The sequence below is a fragment of the Diabrotica undecimpunctata genome, chromosome 9, assembly GCF_040954645.1.
Source record: "Diabrotica undecimpunctata isolate CICGRU chromosome 9, icDiaUnde3, whole genome shotgun sequence".
NCBI lineage: Eukaryota > Metazoa > Arthropoda > Insecta > Coleoptera > Chrysomelidae > Diabrotica > Diabrotica undecimpunctata.
Genome location: NC_092811.1, coordinates 116,899,565 through 116,914,412, shown reverse-complemented (window position 1 = coordinate 116,914,412; position 14,848 = coordinate 116,899,565). Strand labels below are relative to the sequence as shown.

At 34.0% G+C, this 14,848-nt stretch overlaps 1 protein-coding gene across 1 annotated transcript; it reads left to right on the top strand.

Annotated features, from left to right (window-relative positions):
• The first annotated feature begins 2,495 nt into the window (after positions 1 to 2,495).
• Positions 2,496 to 13,973, top strand: LOC140449903 (uncharacterized). Its single transcript, XM_072543319.1, has 2 exons — positions 2,496 to 2,845; positions 12,715 to 13,973. The coding sequence occupies exons 1-2, from the start codon at positions 2,566 to 2,568 to the stop codon at positions 13,749 to 13,751; spliced, it is 1,317 nt and encodes a 438-aa protein (XP_072399420.1). The 5' UTR covers positions 2,496 to 2,565; the 3' UTR covers positions 13,752 to 13,973.
• Positions 13,974 to 14,848: the final 875 nt, after the last annotated feature.

Sequence of the window (14,848 nt, the reverse complement as noted above, 5' to 3'; positions counted from 1 at the left end):
CTTCCACAGCTACTGGCTCACCCAAAAAATCTTCTTCCATATTATTTATTTAACAGTACATCTGTTACCGAAACTTGTATCGAACTATGTATATTAAACTCGCTAAAAACAGTTTAAACCAGAAAAAATATACACTTAGCCACATCCAGTTCACAGACTACTGACAACCTCTTACTGCTCTTACTGAACAAAAAACACGCGGTCGCTCCAGTCAATGTGTAAACATGCAGAGGCGAATCAATCAACGACAAAATATCTCTAATACCTCCCTAGTACCATCTATTGTTCGAATGAAACATTTGCATAAGAAGATAAAGTAGGAAATGCGCATTTGTGGATTTATTTAGTTTTGAACAAAAAATGGATTTATTCGGTTTTGCATGCAAACATGAATATCACCATTAAGGCCGATTCACATTATAGCTCAGGTCACGCTCCGCTCACGCTCAGCTCAAGGTTCGGTCAAGTATTCTTACACGCATCTTAAATGGTGCTATTCACAGTAAACACAACGCTCACGTTCCGTCCCGCTCTTTTGACAGCAGCGATTCTCCAGGAGAATAGTTTGATCGTGACTTGATCTGAGTGGAGTGGAGCGGCAGGGTAGTGTGAATTAGTAACAGTCAGGTGAAGGTACGATTTTTTGCAGCTCGATGGATGACAGTTGATTGAATTGGTGTGCTGCTGTAAGGAATTGTAGAATCAGGGAGATAGACTGTATTTTGATACGGTACATAAAATACGGTACAATAAAATTTATGTTTTGTCATTCAAAAGTACTGAAAAAATTTAGTTTCATCGTCATAGAGACCTTTATACAGGGTAAAAAACTACCCTTTTGTTTTCCTTGTTTTTAAAATATTGTGCACCCATATTCTTGGCTGCTTATTGGTTGACTGAAGCTCTTCTTCGTCCAAACATAAAGCAATGACAGCCAAATCACTGTTAGAAAAATCTTTAAACATGTTAAACAAATTTATATATGCAAAGAACTGTGCCTATTCTCTGAGTCCCGCCAAATTGAATAGTATAAGGAAATTCTTGATCGTGAGCGGAGCGTCACCTGAGCGCCTACTGTGAATAGTGTACACAATTCTTGATCGTGAGCGGAACTTGAGCGGAGCGTGACCTGAACGTCTAATGTGAATCGGCCTTTAAAATTCAGTAGGATTTATTCGTTTTTGCTCTTATATATTTTTATATATGGTGTAATTTAACGAAATGAACCGATATTGGTCACTAACAAAATTTTCGTAAAAAGTGGATTTAGTCGGTATTGCTTGAAACCTCCTCATTTGAATATCTCCCCATACTGTGGGTTTAATATTTGGTCTAAAAATAATATTTGTTTCAAAATTCTTGAATGTTGAATTCCTGGGTGAATATAAGCAAGTTCACTGAGTTCTTTCGCCCTGTAATTTTACTTCATAGCTTTTACTCCAATTTGCGCTATTTTTTTAAATGCATCCATCAACTTCAAACTTCTAGTACTAGGTTGAATAAGTCTGTTGATGGGGGGTCTCTCTGTTTTAATCCCCTATTTTCGTTGAACTGAATTGAAAGACTTCCTTCTATCATGACATTATTGACTGTATTAGTTAGCGCCGTTTTAGTTAGTTTAGAAGCTTATCAGTTTCTCTGATATTTCTACATAGTGATCTCATGCTTCTCTTAGGGTTGCCATACCTTCGTCTGTTTTGGTTCGTAGGTGATATTTTATTTTCCACTTATCCGCCGGTCCTAGGATTGCCCTATCCGATGGGAGATAGACAACTCCACGCGGAAGTTTATATTTCTAAGCCATACTATCCCTACCGTTTTATTTCTTAAACCATTTATCTTCAGGTCCTGTTGATCCTTATTTCGTGTGTTGATAATATTCTATCCATTTCGGTTATTAGACCTGTTCTTCACATCTGTCGTTTTGTTTTGTATCAATTATTTATTGCCGTGCAGTCGCAAATGTGTCTGATTGTAAAACTGACTTCTTGCATATCTACAGTTACATGCACTCACTTTGAAATGATTGTAATTGTTCCATAAAGTGCATAATACAAAATACTGATTCAAACTAAATAGAACGAAAGTTCACATAGGTACTTTACAAATAATAAAAAAATGTATAGAAATTAAAATTGTTTGTCCACATTGTTATTAATTCTTACTGAAGACAAAACAGACTTTTGCAATAACTATATTTAATTATTATACAGATTCCCCTCTTAAATGTTATTAGTCAAAGCTACAAAAACCTTTCTTTTTTATTATTATAGACTATAGTGAACTTGTATTTTGGGCGGGTACCTATTTTCACAGAAAGATTTTGATTTTTATACATTGCAGTAATGATATTGATGAATACAAAACACATTTTTATCGAAGATAATGGTACTATAAACATAATAATATGGACATTTTCTTGATTTTTTTATCTCGTCTAATAACTCATTTAGTAAAAAGAAGGAACATAACAGAAGAATCTATTTTTAAAAGCAGCGCTAAGAGCGCTAACTTCAGACTTGTCTGTTTATTTATTTATTCAATTATTTTTATTATATAAATACAATGGAAATAAAACATGAAAATGATTCATTATCCGATGTAAAATGTAAAATAGAACCTGACTGGGAAAATTATAAAGATACTCCGGATTTGATCAAATGTGAGTTTAAGGTAGAAAAGCCTGATGATGATTTCAGTAAGGCAAATGTTGAAGATTCTGGAGATTCCAAGATTTTCTTGAGCCAAATTAACTCAGAATTATCACTTGATGATGTGAAACCCGAACCAACTCTGAAAGATGGAATGCTAGATTATACTGAAGAGAACCAAAACAGTGAACATGGTATGTAATGTAACTAAATAATAACTAGTGGTTAAATCATATTTATATGCAGTTCAAATATTAGTGTTCTTTTGTTCTGACAATTGCCCATCTATAATTAAACAGTACACAATTTTGGTTCAAACATAAACTTTGGACATAGGCCTCCTCCAAATCAATCCAGTGTTTTCTATTTTGTGCCACTTGCTTCCAGTTGTGTCCTCCGATCTTCTTAATGTCATCAGCCCATTTCATTTGTTGTCTTCCTCTGCATCTCTTTCCTAACCATGGTCTCCATTGTTGTATTTCTTGTTTCCATTTTTTATCCTTCAGTCAGGCATTATGTCCTGCGAAGCTCCATTTTAATTTGGCAGCATGTTCTTCTGCATCTTTTACTTTGGTTTTGCTTCTAATCCATTTGTTTGTTTTTTTTTGTCTATAAGTCTCACCACGAGCATTGATCTTGCCATCACTCTTTATGCCTATACTATTTTATCCATATTAAACTTGTTAAGTGTCCATGTCTGTGAACCATATGTGAGTATAGGGAGGATACACTGATTGTAAATTCTGGTTTTCAAATATTGTTCTATTTTAGTGCTTTTCAAGATCCAACTCAGTTTTCCAAATCCTGACAACGCTAACCTTATTCTTCTGGAAATTTGGGCAGTTTGTTTTTTTTTGTTAACTTTCATTATCTGTCTCAGGTAGATGTATTCGCTTACTGTTTCTAAATTTATGTCATTCAATGTTATTTCTCTAATGTTCGGTGTATTTGTCATTATTTTTGTTTTTTCCAAGTTCATTTTAAGACCTACTTTTTCCGAAGCTTGAAATAGTTGCGTCATCATGGTCTGTAGTTCTTTGAAACTTGTAGCAAATATTACACTGTCATCAGTGTATCTCAAATGACTCCATTAATATTTATTCCTTTATCTGCCCAGTTAATCTCTTTGAACATGTCTTCTAGTCCAAGTGTGAATAGCTTTGCTGAGATAACACCTCCCTGGTTGTCAACCTCTGTTGATTGCTATAGCTTTAGTTTTCACATCTATTTGTATTTTCATTGTAGCTTTCTTGTAAATACTATGTATGAGCATTCTGTATCGGTAGTCTATCCTGCAGTTGTTCATAGCTCTCTCTATTGAACAAAGTTCTATGGAGTCGAATGCCTTTTCATAATCTATGAAACCAATGTATAAGTTCAAGTGATATTCATTGGCTTTCTCTATTAGCGTTATGACTGTAAGAAGATGATCTGCTGTACTGTAACTCTTTCAGAATCCTGCCTGCTCTACCAGTTGATATCTATCAAGCTTCAATGTCGAAGTCAACATTTGAGTTGCTGTAGAAGCTTGAAAACAACTTATGAAATATGTTTTGATAAACTGTTTTAAATTGAACATATTGAGGTGAACCTTTGGATTTAATGTTCACTAAATTCTTTAACATTATCCACATTTAAGTATTTGGGCTTGTGTCTAAATCTATCTATTTTATTAAAATAATAAAGATTTTTCTAGCTTTTAACATACTCACTACTTGATTATGATACCTTTCAAAATTACTCCACAACTCCTTTTTAAATGGTTCATTCAAGTGATGTTTTAAAAGTTCTATAAGCATTATCCCGTAATTTTATAAGAGAGTAAACTTCATTATTAAACCATGGTAGCTTTAAGTTAAACTGGCATAGATATACTAGATAACCAGCTAAGAACATAATCTATGAGTGTTTTTAATACATTCGTCACTCTAGTAGGTTCTGTATAATTTATTTATCATTTATTTTTCTGACATAAAAAGTTCTTGACAATTGATCTAAATTGAAACTGTAAGATCAAAAATGCCATCCAATTCTTCCAATGAAGAGGAATGATATATACATCCTATGTACCAGGTTGATGTTAAAAAAGTAACTTTTAAAATAACGCACCAATAATTTTTGTCAAGGATATACTTTTTTACAACAGAATATTGGTAGTCACTTTTAAAATCTGTATTAAGTTGTATATTAGGTGCAATTTTCAGTTTTTCTGATTATTTATATTATTTTTGTTGACAATTGTGGGTCTATTATTAATATATTTAATAATTTTGCTATGGTCACTCAAGTTAATAAGATTTTGTAGTTCATTTTCTGCTTTTTATAATACTCACGTTGCTGGTTGGTTTGATCACCAAAGATCTTGATACCTCCTTCTTTAATCAGTTGTTTATTTTTACAGCACTAACATTTTCTTTAGATGGTAGTATAATTTTAATCGGTCAAGTTTTCAATGTTGCAAATTTTCCAAGCCTAAAAACTTTAATGCTCTCTCTGTCGGTATCAAAATTTTCCAATATGTCATTTACCATAGTTAAGTCTTCAGCATTTCTCTCCTGTTGGGTCTTCAATTTGGACTCATTTACATTAAAAACTACAATATTTGAAGCTCTTCTCTCTCTCTATCCATAATTTCACTAATTAAATCTTCCTCAACACTCAATGATATTTCACCATTACTCTTGTAACCTTCAACACATTAGGAGCAATAACTTTTAACTCATAGCACTAAGATTCGAACAATCCCTGTGCATAGCCCTCTGGCGAAATCACATGTTATATGTGGTCTGTTATTTATTATTTTTTCAAACAACACACTCCATAATAATCGTCAAATTAAAAATTAAAGAATTAGGAAAGTAGGTACGGCACTGGTAAATATTCCAAATCAGACGGAGCTTATCGTTTATTGATATTTGATGGTACTTGCTTTTGAGCAAAAAAAAAAAAACGAAAAAGAAAATAGCAAAACTGCACCAATTTTCGCATATTTCTTAAGCTGGGCATTCACGTTCCGACTTGCGGTCTATTGCAGAATAGACAACTTCACATTTTCGCTGTTGCTGGAGAAAAGTTGGTCTACTCACTTCCAAAAAAGATACCGTCATGTGTGTATGTGTCAGTACTGAACAACGCCTTGTAGCAACTTTACGCTTTCTGGCCACTGGAAGGTCATTTGAGGATCTGAAGTTCAGCTGTTAAATATCTCCACAACTATTAGGAAAGGTGATACTAGAAACTTGCAGGGCTATAATAATTTTCCGTGCAATTGAAAGTTATTTTCAATTATTTATTTGCGAACTAGGGATCTTTGTTCAGCAATGTCGGACAGACAGCACCAATTGAGATTTTGTTTGGAGCTGATGTTGTAAGCAAATTGTATACAGGGAGGAAATATCAGTTACAAAGTGATCTTGTAGTAAATTTACTATTTTAATTGGGAATAAGCCACAATATGAGTTAGAAATTAAATGTATTTGACGTTTGGATTTCTACTTCGGAAATCGTTATAAAAATATTCCGAAGTGGAAGTCGAAACGTCAAATAAATTTAATTTTTAACTAATATTCAGGTTTATTTCCAATTAAAATAGTAAATTTGCATAAGATGCCACAAGAAAATAACTTCAGAACAATATAAAGAAACAGTTACTTCTAATTTCAGTAAAACTATGAGTTAATTTTCGTTGTTTGTTGATAATTCTTCTGTAGCCAATCCGGAGTGTTGGAAATTGTACCTATGTGGGAGTGTCCGAAATAAATCTACAGAAAGGAAAATGATTTGCCCTAACAAAAAGTAGATGATGATGAAATCGTTTATTTTAATAGGGGTAATTTTCGTGCAATTGAAAGTTTATTTTCTATTAAATATTTGCGAACTAGGGATCTTTGCGTAAAGTAATTCATAGAAATCTCATACGTAACAGGTGCCGGAGAACATTTTCGATCCGACCTGTGATCCGACTTCCAAGTTCCAACTTCATCATTCACGCTCCCACTTCGTCGCCAGTCGGAAGTCGGACCTTCAAGTCGTTCCTCTGACTTGTACCACTAGTTGTCCAACTAATTAAACCAGCCCACTCACGGTCCGATTTCAGATCCAACTGCGGAAGTTGGACCACTAGTCGGACTAAAAATCGGAACGTGAATGGCCTGTTTCAGATTAGAACGCTTTAACTTTAACAAAACAACTTTTGGTAGAAACTGCAGATTTTTCTCAGTATGCAGGTATGATTTTCAACAATTAAATCGATGTTATTACCACTCAGTTTAGATCAAACGTATTGGGAATTCTTTCTGTACCGTAAACATCTAAAACAACAAAGTATCTTGAATATGTTGAACAAATAATGCGCGTCGTGATACAATCTACATGCAAATCAAACAAATATACCTGCCACGTCACTGTTGCACTCAACGCAATGAAACAATCGTAATGTACACATCGTTTGCCGAGTATTCGGTATTCAGCCAAATCACTATTCGTGGCATCTCTATTTTAAACTAATATTGTGGTTCATTCCCAAGTACAAATAGTAAATTTTTCGTATGTTTGCTTATACAGTAGAAGCTCTTTATCTGCGGGGTATATGTTATGTAAATATGCCGCGAAAACAGAAACCATGAATATGGAATGGTAATCTATATGGGGTTATAGGGGATACGCTCCCAGGTGCAAATACATAAAAAAATCAGTTTAATTGAAGTTTTTGATCATACATATTGATTAATTACATATTATCTTCAGGTTTAGGCAATGGTTTAAAGAATTTTGTAATTTTCTCTTGCTTGGCAGTCACGTTTTCAGTGCTTTTGAAGCCTCTTCTTCAATGGGTTGTAAATTTAACATTTCCTTTAAGTCGGTTTCACTCTAAACTTCATCTAGCGATTCAAGCAACTCCTGAGTGTCACTTGATTCTATCTATTGGAACCCATCTCGTCCTACTTCACTCGCAATTTCGGCAATGTTTGCAGTTAAAGTTTGAACTTGCACAAATTCTTCATCATTTTTCGAAGGAAGAACATTCCACAGTTTTTTCCAGCATGATTTCAATGTGTATGGCTTCAGTCAATGATTCTTTTAGGTTTACGATGCATTTTGCTATGTCGTCTATTCCAGCATTCCGTAACATTCATATCAGGATCACATTCCATATTATTCAGTATCATTTTGAAGGTTCGTCTAATGTAATAGAACTTAAAGGCCTGGATTATTCCTTGGTCCATAGGTTGAAGCAAAGTTATCTTATTGGGGGTAAAAATGTCATTTTTATTTTCAACTTGATTTTCAACTTCAGAAACAAAACAATTCCGGAACTAGTCACAAAAAATAACGCTTGTAACCCACGCTTTCTTATTAGCACGCCAAAACACTGGCAGGTCGTCTTTGTTTTGATTTTTTAACGCACGAGGATTTAGAGATCTATAAGGCATCAATGGTTCAATAACACAATTTCCAGATGCATTAGAACAAAGCATCAATGAACTCTATCATTTGCTGCCTTAAATCCAGCGACAAACTTTTCGCTTTTTGTTTTATTTGGTATTCTCTTCTAAAACAGTGCAGTTTCATCTGCATTAAATACTTGCTCAGGTGTATATTCTCCACCAGCTACCAGGATCAGAAATTCTTCTGGTTATCTTTCTGCTGCAGAAGTGTCTGCAGATGCAGCTTTTTTAACGATTTTAATGCTATACAGTGATTGTCGCACCTTAGATTTATTGAATCAACCTTCCAATGCTTGAAATCCTCCACTGTACAGCTGGTTCCTAAAAAAACTGATACGACTCTTACAGCGTATTTTGTAGAAAATTGAGCAGTGTATTTTGAAGGATAAATACTTATAATTTACATACTGTCATTGCCACTGCCAAATCTTAAAATTTGTCAAATAACTTATTCTGTTCAACCCCAAAAAATGGCTCCACATGCTAGGAAAGAACTAAAAGCAAGAATTGTAACGAAATTTAGGTTAGGAAAAAAGGTTATTATTCGTAAAAGTACCATTTTCATAATCTTTAGTAGTTTTTTGTAATTTCCATCTGAAGGGACATTGTGTCTTAGTGAATCAAAATAATACAAAACTTTATTTACTGCTTTACGATATTTATTCACATACAAATAATAAAACAAATTTTATTTTGAATGAAATTTTGAGAAACGATTGCTTCCCTTCATCAGACACAGCTGAATTTCACATTTGGACCAAAGTATGAGTCTTAATTTTGCACCCCTCCAATTTTCATCTAGAATTATCTTTTTGTTCGTCTACATTGGGAGTATGATTGTAGCCGTCATATCTCATGGCTACAAAAGGTCTTGTTTACACTTTTTTTGCTTGAACTCTCGAATCTTGGCGTCACTTGGCCTTTTTCTCTTAGAAATATTATTAAATAGTATTAGATGCTCTGCTACACTTTCGCGAAATGCCATAAGATCAATTATCTTGTTTTTGTTGATTCCTAATGCAAGAGCGTCTGCAACCAGGACTGAAAAAATGTTATCTTTGACAGTTGTGTCTTTGTCATTGTTAGACTCTTCGTCAGACAACAACGGAACATCCAACTCATCATTTTCTAAATAGTACAAAAGTTCCTGTTCGGTAAGGGGCTTTTTATTTTTCCACATTTCTTGAAATGAAAAAGGTGCCATAACTTGTAACGAGTACCTAAGTCAAAAGGTCCAAATCATAAAAATTACATACACATACAATTTTTTAAAATAAAGTTCGTTTGTCCCTGCACAGAGACATAACAAAACTACCCCCTCTATAAATACCACACTATCTTTAAATGCAAAACTGTTGATAAGTATAGCAAAACTAACTCTTATACTTACCAACTTGACAATATTACAGTTTTTATTTATTAAAAAACCAGCTTTCTACGTAATTATTTATACACAAGTTTCACAGTACAGCAAATATACCCAAAACAGCTGAAAAGTATCCAATTGATGAATAAGACACAAATCGTGGATAGTAGTATAATTTTCTGTCTTATTTTAAAACACCCTGTTTTGTATTTTATTCTGAAGAAGAAAGTAATCTGAAAATACTTTTGTTATTTATCTACTTAAAATATGTGGCAACATATTTTCAATATAAAAATTTTTCAATTTTGGCAATATTTGCTACCAAAATTCCAGCTCGGCTTCTATATTTAATTCTTCTTCTTCTACGGCACTACAGCCCAAAATGAGCCTTGGCCTCCTTTATTTTTTGCCTCCACCCTTGTCTGTCTGTGGCTGCTCTTCTCCATACACGGACTCCTAAAAGTGCTTGTGCGTCGCTGCTTACTGTGTCTTCCCAGCGCTTTCTTGGCGTTCCAACTGGTCTCTTTCCCTGCATTCTGGCGTTCAGTGCTCGTTTTGGTAGCCTATCCTCTCCCATTCGTATCACATGTCCGGTCCATTGCAATCTTTGTATTCTAATGAAGTCTGACAGGGGTGTTTCCTTATACAGTTGATAGAGCTCGTTGTTATATCGAATTCTGAAGATTCCGTTTTCCCTCACAGGTCCTAGTATTCTCCTCAGTACTTTTCTTTCGAATGTGTCGAGTTTGTTTTTGGATGTTTCTTTCAGGACCCCTGCTTCGCTGCCATAACATGCTATTGGCCGAATTAAAGTTTTATAGATTCTCATCTTTGTATTTCGGTGGACACTTTTAGACCGAAATATATGGGAGAGGGCAAAATAAGCTTTGTTTGCCTGCGTTATCCTTTTTCGTATTTCTCCATCCTCTGCTCCATCGGCATATATTTCTACTCCCAGGTATGTAAACTTTCCAACCGTTTCAATGTCATCTTCATGCATAATGTTTTGTGGGATTATATTTCTTCTCGTCTGTACCATTATTTTTGTTTTTTCTGTGTTAATTTCCAGACCTAGCCTTTTCGTTTGTGTTTTTAACTCTGCGTATGCTTCCTGTGCTCCTGTTGATGTTCTACTCATAATATTAATATCATCGGCGTAGGCAGCCAGTTGAACCGTTTTATTGGTCAGTAGGTTTTCTCGTCCAGTTTGCATTTGCCTAACCGCATACTCCAGTGCCAGGTTAAACAATGTTGGTGCCAGCCCATCTCCCTGCTTTAGTCCTGCTTTATCTATATTTAATTAGAAAATATTTAAATTACCTGGTGTAGTTTAGTATGTGCAGGTATCAGTATTAAGTATACGATAAATAATGATATATAAATAATAATAATAGTAATCACAAAAATATTGTTTGAATATTCTAAAAATTCTGACATGAAAAAAAAAGTTTTTCATACGTTTGTTTATACACTAATATAAATACGTACCTTATCAACAATGAAACCCACAGGTGTCCAAACAATAAAGTAGCAATATTTTTTCTGAGCTATTGCTAGCTGTCCTTACTGTAGTGTAATTCCTCTCCTTTTCCTTGGCCTACGACGTTTACTGGGACTCATTTCTTATCTTGTCACTTAAAACTTATATCACTAAACTAATGTAATACTTAAAAATACGCGTAAACTAAAGAACTTGTAACTTATACCACTAAACTAATAATATATTACTTAAACATACCCGTAAACTAAAGAATTTCAATGTTTTCAAAATAACTAAGAATACTGTAAACTGTAAACAGTAAGCAAGTTGATGAAGAAAATACAAGAATGAATAACTGAAAATGGATTCTGATTCAAGCGAACTAACTGACCGTACGTTCATGAGATTTGACGTCACGAAGGCGATAACGATGAAACTAAGCGCCAATGATGAGTAACAAGTTTCACTATTAGATTTGAGTATTTTTTAGCAATTTTCTTCAAAGTTGGAACACGTTTTCTCGATTATTACTGGGCACAGAAAGATGAAAAAAAAAAAAATCAACGATTACAGAAGAAAAACTCTTCCAAGTAATGGGGGCGTAAAAAGTTTGGTTATAATAGAACGTTAAACAGTATAATCCAATTTTTCAACAGAAGTTTCAAAAAAATAAAACCATCAGTTTAAAGGCAACATAATTTCGAATAACGTGTCCAATTTCGAGACATTTTGTCGGTAAATAAGAGAAAATACTGTCCTTAGGTTTTGGTGCACCGATAAAACAGCCTTAAGTCGTTTCTTTTATTCCTTATTAATAATAAAAATAATATCAATAGACCTTAATAATTATTACAATTTAGGAATTAATATATTATGTAGTCAATTGTTTGTTGTTTGTTTATTTTATTATTTGTCTGTCATAATAAATATAATGTCAGATTAATAAAATACACTGCTCAAAATGAACAAATCTTACTAAGAGTCGTATCAGTTTTTTTAGAAACCAGCTGTATATTCACCACCACCACTACCATCAGGTTCTTTAAAATGTGCTTAAAGACGCTTTGCCTTTTCTCGGACCATTGGACCACCCAGAGGCACTCTTTTTTGGTTGCGGTTTTCGATCCATAATGACAACGTCACTTCCATTTTTTTTTATTGCTGGATCACGTTAATTTTTGCTGACAGTGAAGTTGAACAGACGACCTTATTTTATCTTCGGATTTTTTTATCGATCGTATAGTTGATTCTTTAACATTGAATGGACGTGATATGGATGCAAATGGCTCTCCAAGGCGTAAATGATCAAGCATTTCTAAGTGATAACTGATTTTTTTCGCATCGAAACTCGTTTTTCATTTTTTTTAGTCGACATTATAAATTAAGAAGACAGCAGAAGAGGCGTGTTACTCTATCACAATTTTTGTAAGGAATGGGAAAGTAAAACACTCAATGCGGCTCTTACCAAAGGACGGAACGTCCAATCGTGGAGAATTTAATTTATTTTACCTAACCATTCTGTTTGTTTACATTCTCAAAAACACCTACCGCGGCGAAGGCGGCTTACTTGCTGACGTGTTGACAAGGAATTCCGAATGCTTTTTATTTAGGTAGGTATATGTATGTACCGATTCGATCCGCGAATAAAGTTATCTTAGGCCGCGAATATAGGAATTGGATCCCATTTTTTCAATTCGCGAATAATGACAACGCGAATAAGGAGCTTTTACTGTACTGCATAATGTAAATTAATATATCATTTCTTTTTAGGTTTCTTAGAGGTAGATATACAAAATGATTCATACGGAATGTTCAACGATGAAGATAGACAACACAGTAACCAGAACTTAGGTATAGGAAAGGCCTTTGGATGTGACATTTGTTGCAAGCAGTTTTCAGATCCAAGGCTCTTAAACAATCATATGAAATATCATACTGGAGAAAATTGTTTCCAATGTAAACTTTGTTTCAAGCGATTCGTGTCAAATTCTCATTTACAAGTCCATATGCGATGGCACACAGGAGAGAGACCTTTTAGATGTGAAATTTGCACTAAGGGGTTTTGTCTTAGAAGCGGTTTAAAAATCCACATGCGATTGCATACCGGAGAAAGACCTTTCCAGTGTAAAATGTGTTCCAAGAAATTTTTACAAGCATGTCATTTAAAAAATCATATTAGAATGCACACTGGGGAGAAACCTTATAGTTGCCGAATTTGCTCTAAACAATTTTCACAAGCAACTAATTTAAACAGCCATATGCAATTTCATTCTGGAGAAAAAACGCTCAGTTGCAGATTTTGTTATAAGCAGTTTTCTCTGGTAAGTCATTTGGACACCCATATGCGATCGCATACTGGAGAAAAACCTTATCAATGCAGAGTTTGTAGCAAACGTTTTATAAATATTAGCAGTTTAAAAACACACGCACAAGTTCATTCTGGGAAAATACCTCATCAGTGTGAGATATGTTCGAAAGGATTTTCAAGTAAAAATTGTTTAAGAACTCACATTCGATTGCATACTAGAGAAAAACTGTTCAATTGCGAGTATTGTCCCAAGCAATATACCCAAAGGGGTAATTTGCGAAAACACATGCAAATTCACGTCAAAGAATTGAAATGTAAAATTTGTTCCGAAACCGTTTCAGGAAAGGATAATTTGTTAATACACATGGAGAGTCATGAAGAAGAGAAACCTCTAAAATGCGGAATGTGTTCTAAGCGCTTCTTAAGAGGTTCTAATTTAAAGGTACACCAGCGATCTCACTGCGGAAAAAAGCCAGTACCGACTTTAATTATCCTGTAACATAGGTACATCTATTTCAAGTGTATCTCTAACCAGATTGCTTTTGTGGCACTACTTTGGATATAGTGGATAATATGTAACAGTGTCTGATCTAGTTGCATTTAATCACAGTATTTGTTGTTATCGTCCAATGTCATTTTCACGTTTGTAAACAGTTACCCCTTTTATTATGTCCAAGTCAATGTTAATGTGAACATAATAATATCAATGTTTTGTTACGCATTTGTTTGTTTATTTCAATTTGGGCTCGAGGATCTTCTCCTTCTCTGTTTCCGTCTAAATTAAGAAGTAGAAGGAGAAGAACCAAAAGGAAATGGATCGACCAGATCGAAGAAATAGAAAGGGATAAAGGGAAAACTTCTTCTCAATTTAGAAGGAAAAAGAGAAGGGGGCGAACCAGAAGAAAATGGATAGACCAGATCAAAGAAATAGAAAGGAATAAAGGGAAAACTATTGAAGAATTTAAGACGATGGCCACAAATAGAAATGCATTGAAAAATGGCTAAAGGAAGAACTGTAAAACCAATCCGACGCCGGAGAGGGAAAAGGATATGAGAAGACAAGGATTATTCCTTAACTCAGCGTTTGTCTATTGACCATTTTCGAGATCGTTTAAAACAATACGGTATGAAAACCATAAATGGTTATGCGTTAGTTATTTTAAAAATTCACTTTTTTGTTGGCTTTGTATACTGCTTTCAAATTTGGAGCAAAATGTTTGGGCGAGTCAAGGATATTCAGATTTGAAAAATTTATCAGCTAGTGTCAAAAAACATGAATGTTCGAAAGAACATTTAAACAATTATTGCTTAGATTTAAAAAGGTTAGAAAAAATAAGCAAACTATCGATAGTGCTTTAGCTGGACATACTTATTACTTATCCAATGAGTTATAAATATAATGAAGAAGTTAGAAAAAATAGAATTTCATTATCATATTTAACCCTTAACTACTGACGTAGATGTTTCAGGACGTAGACTCTGACATGCGGTATGTCATACCGTTGCCTATTCTCCTTTGTTTTTAATATGAATTTATCTTATATCACTGTATTTGTTTTTTATATCCACTACGGAATGATTCTTCACATTGCTGTA

Coding starts and splice junctions, on each gene's coding strand:
- LOC140449903 (XM_072543319.1), top strand. CDS start 2,566: ATGGAAATAAAACATGAAAATGATTCATTATCCGATGTAAAATGTAAA. Junction 2,846..12,714: donor GAACCAAAACAGTGAACATG/GTATGTAATGTA, acceptor ATTTCTTTTTAG/GTTTCTTAGAGGTAGATATA.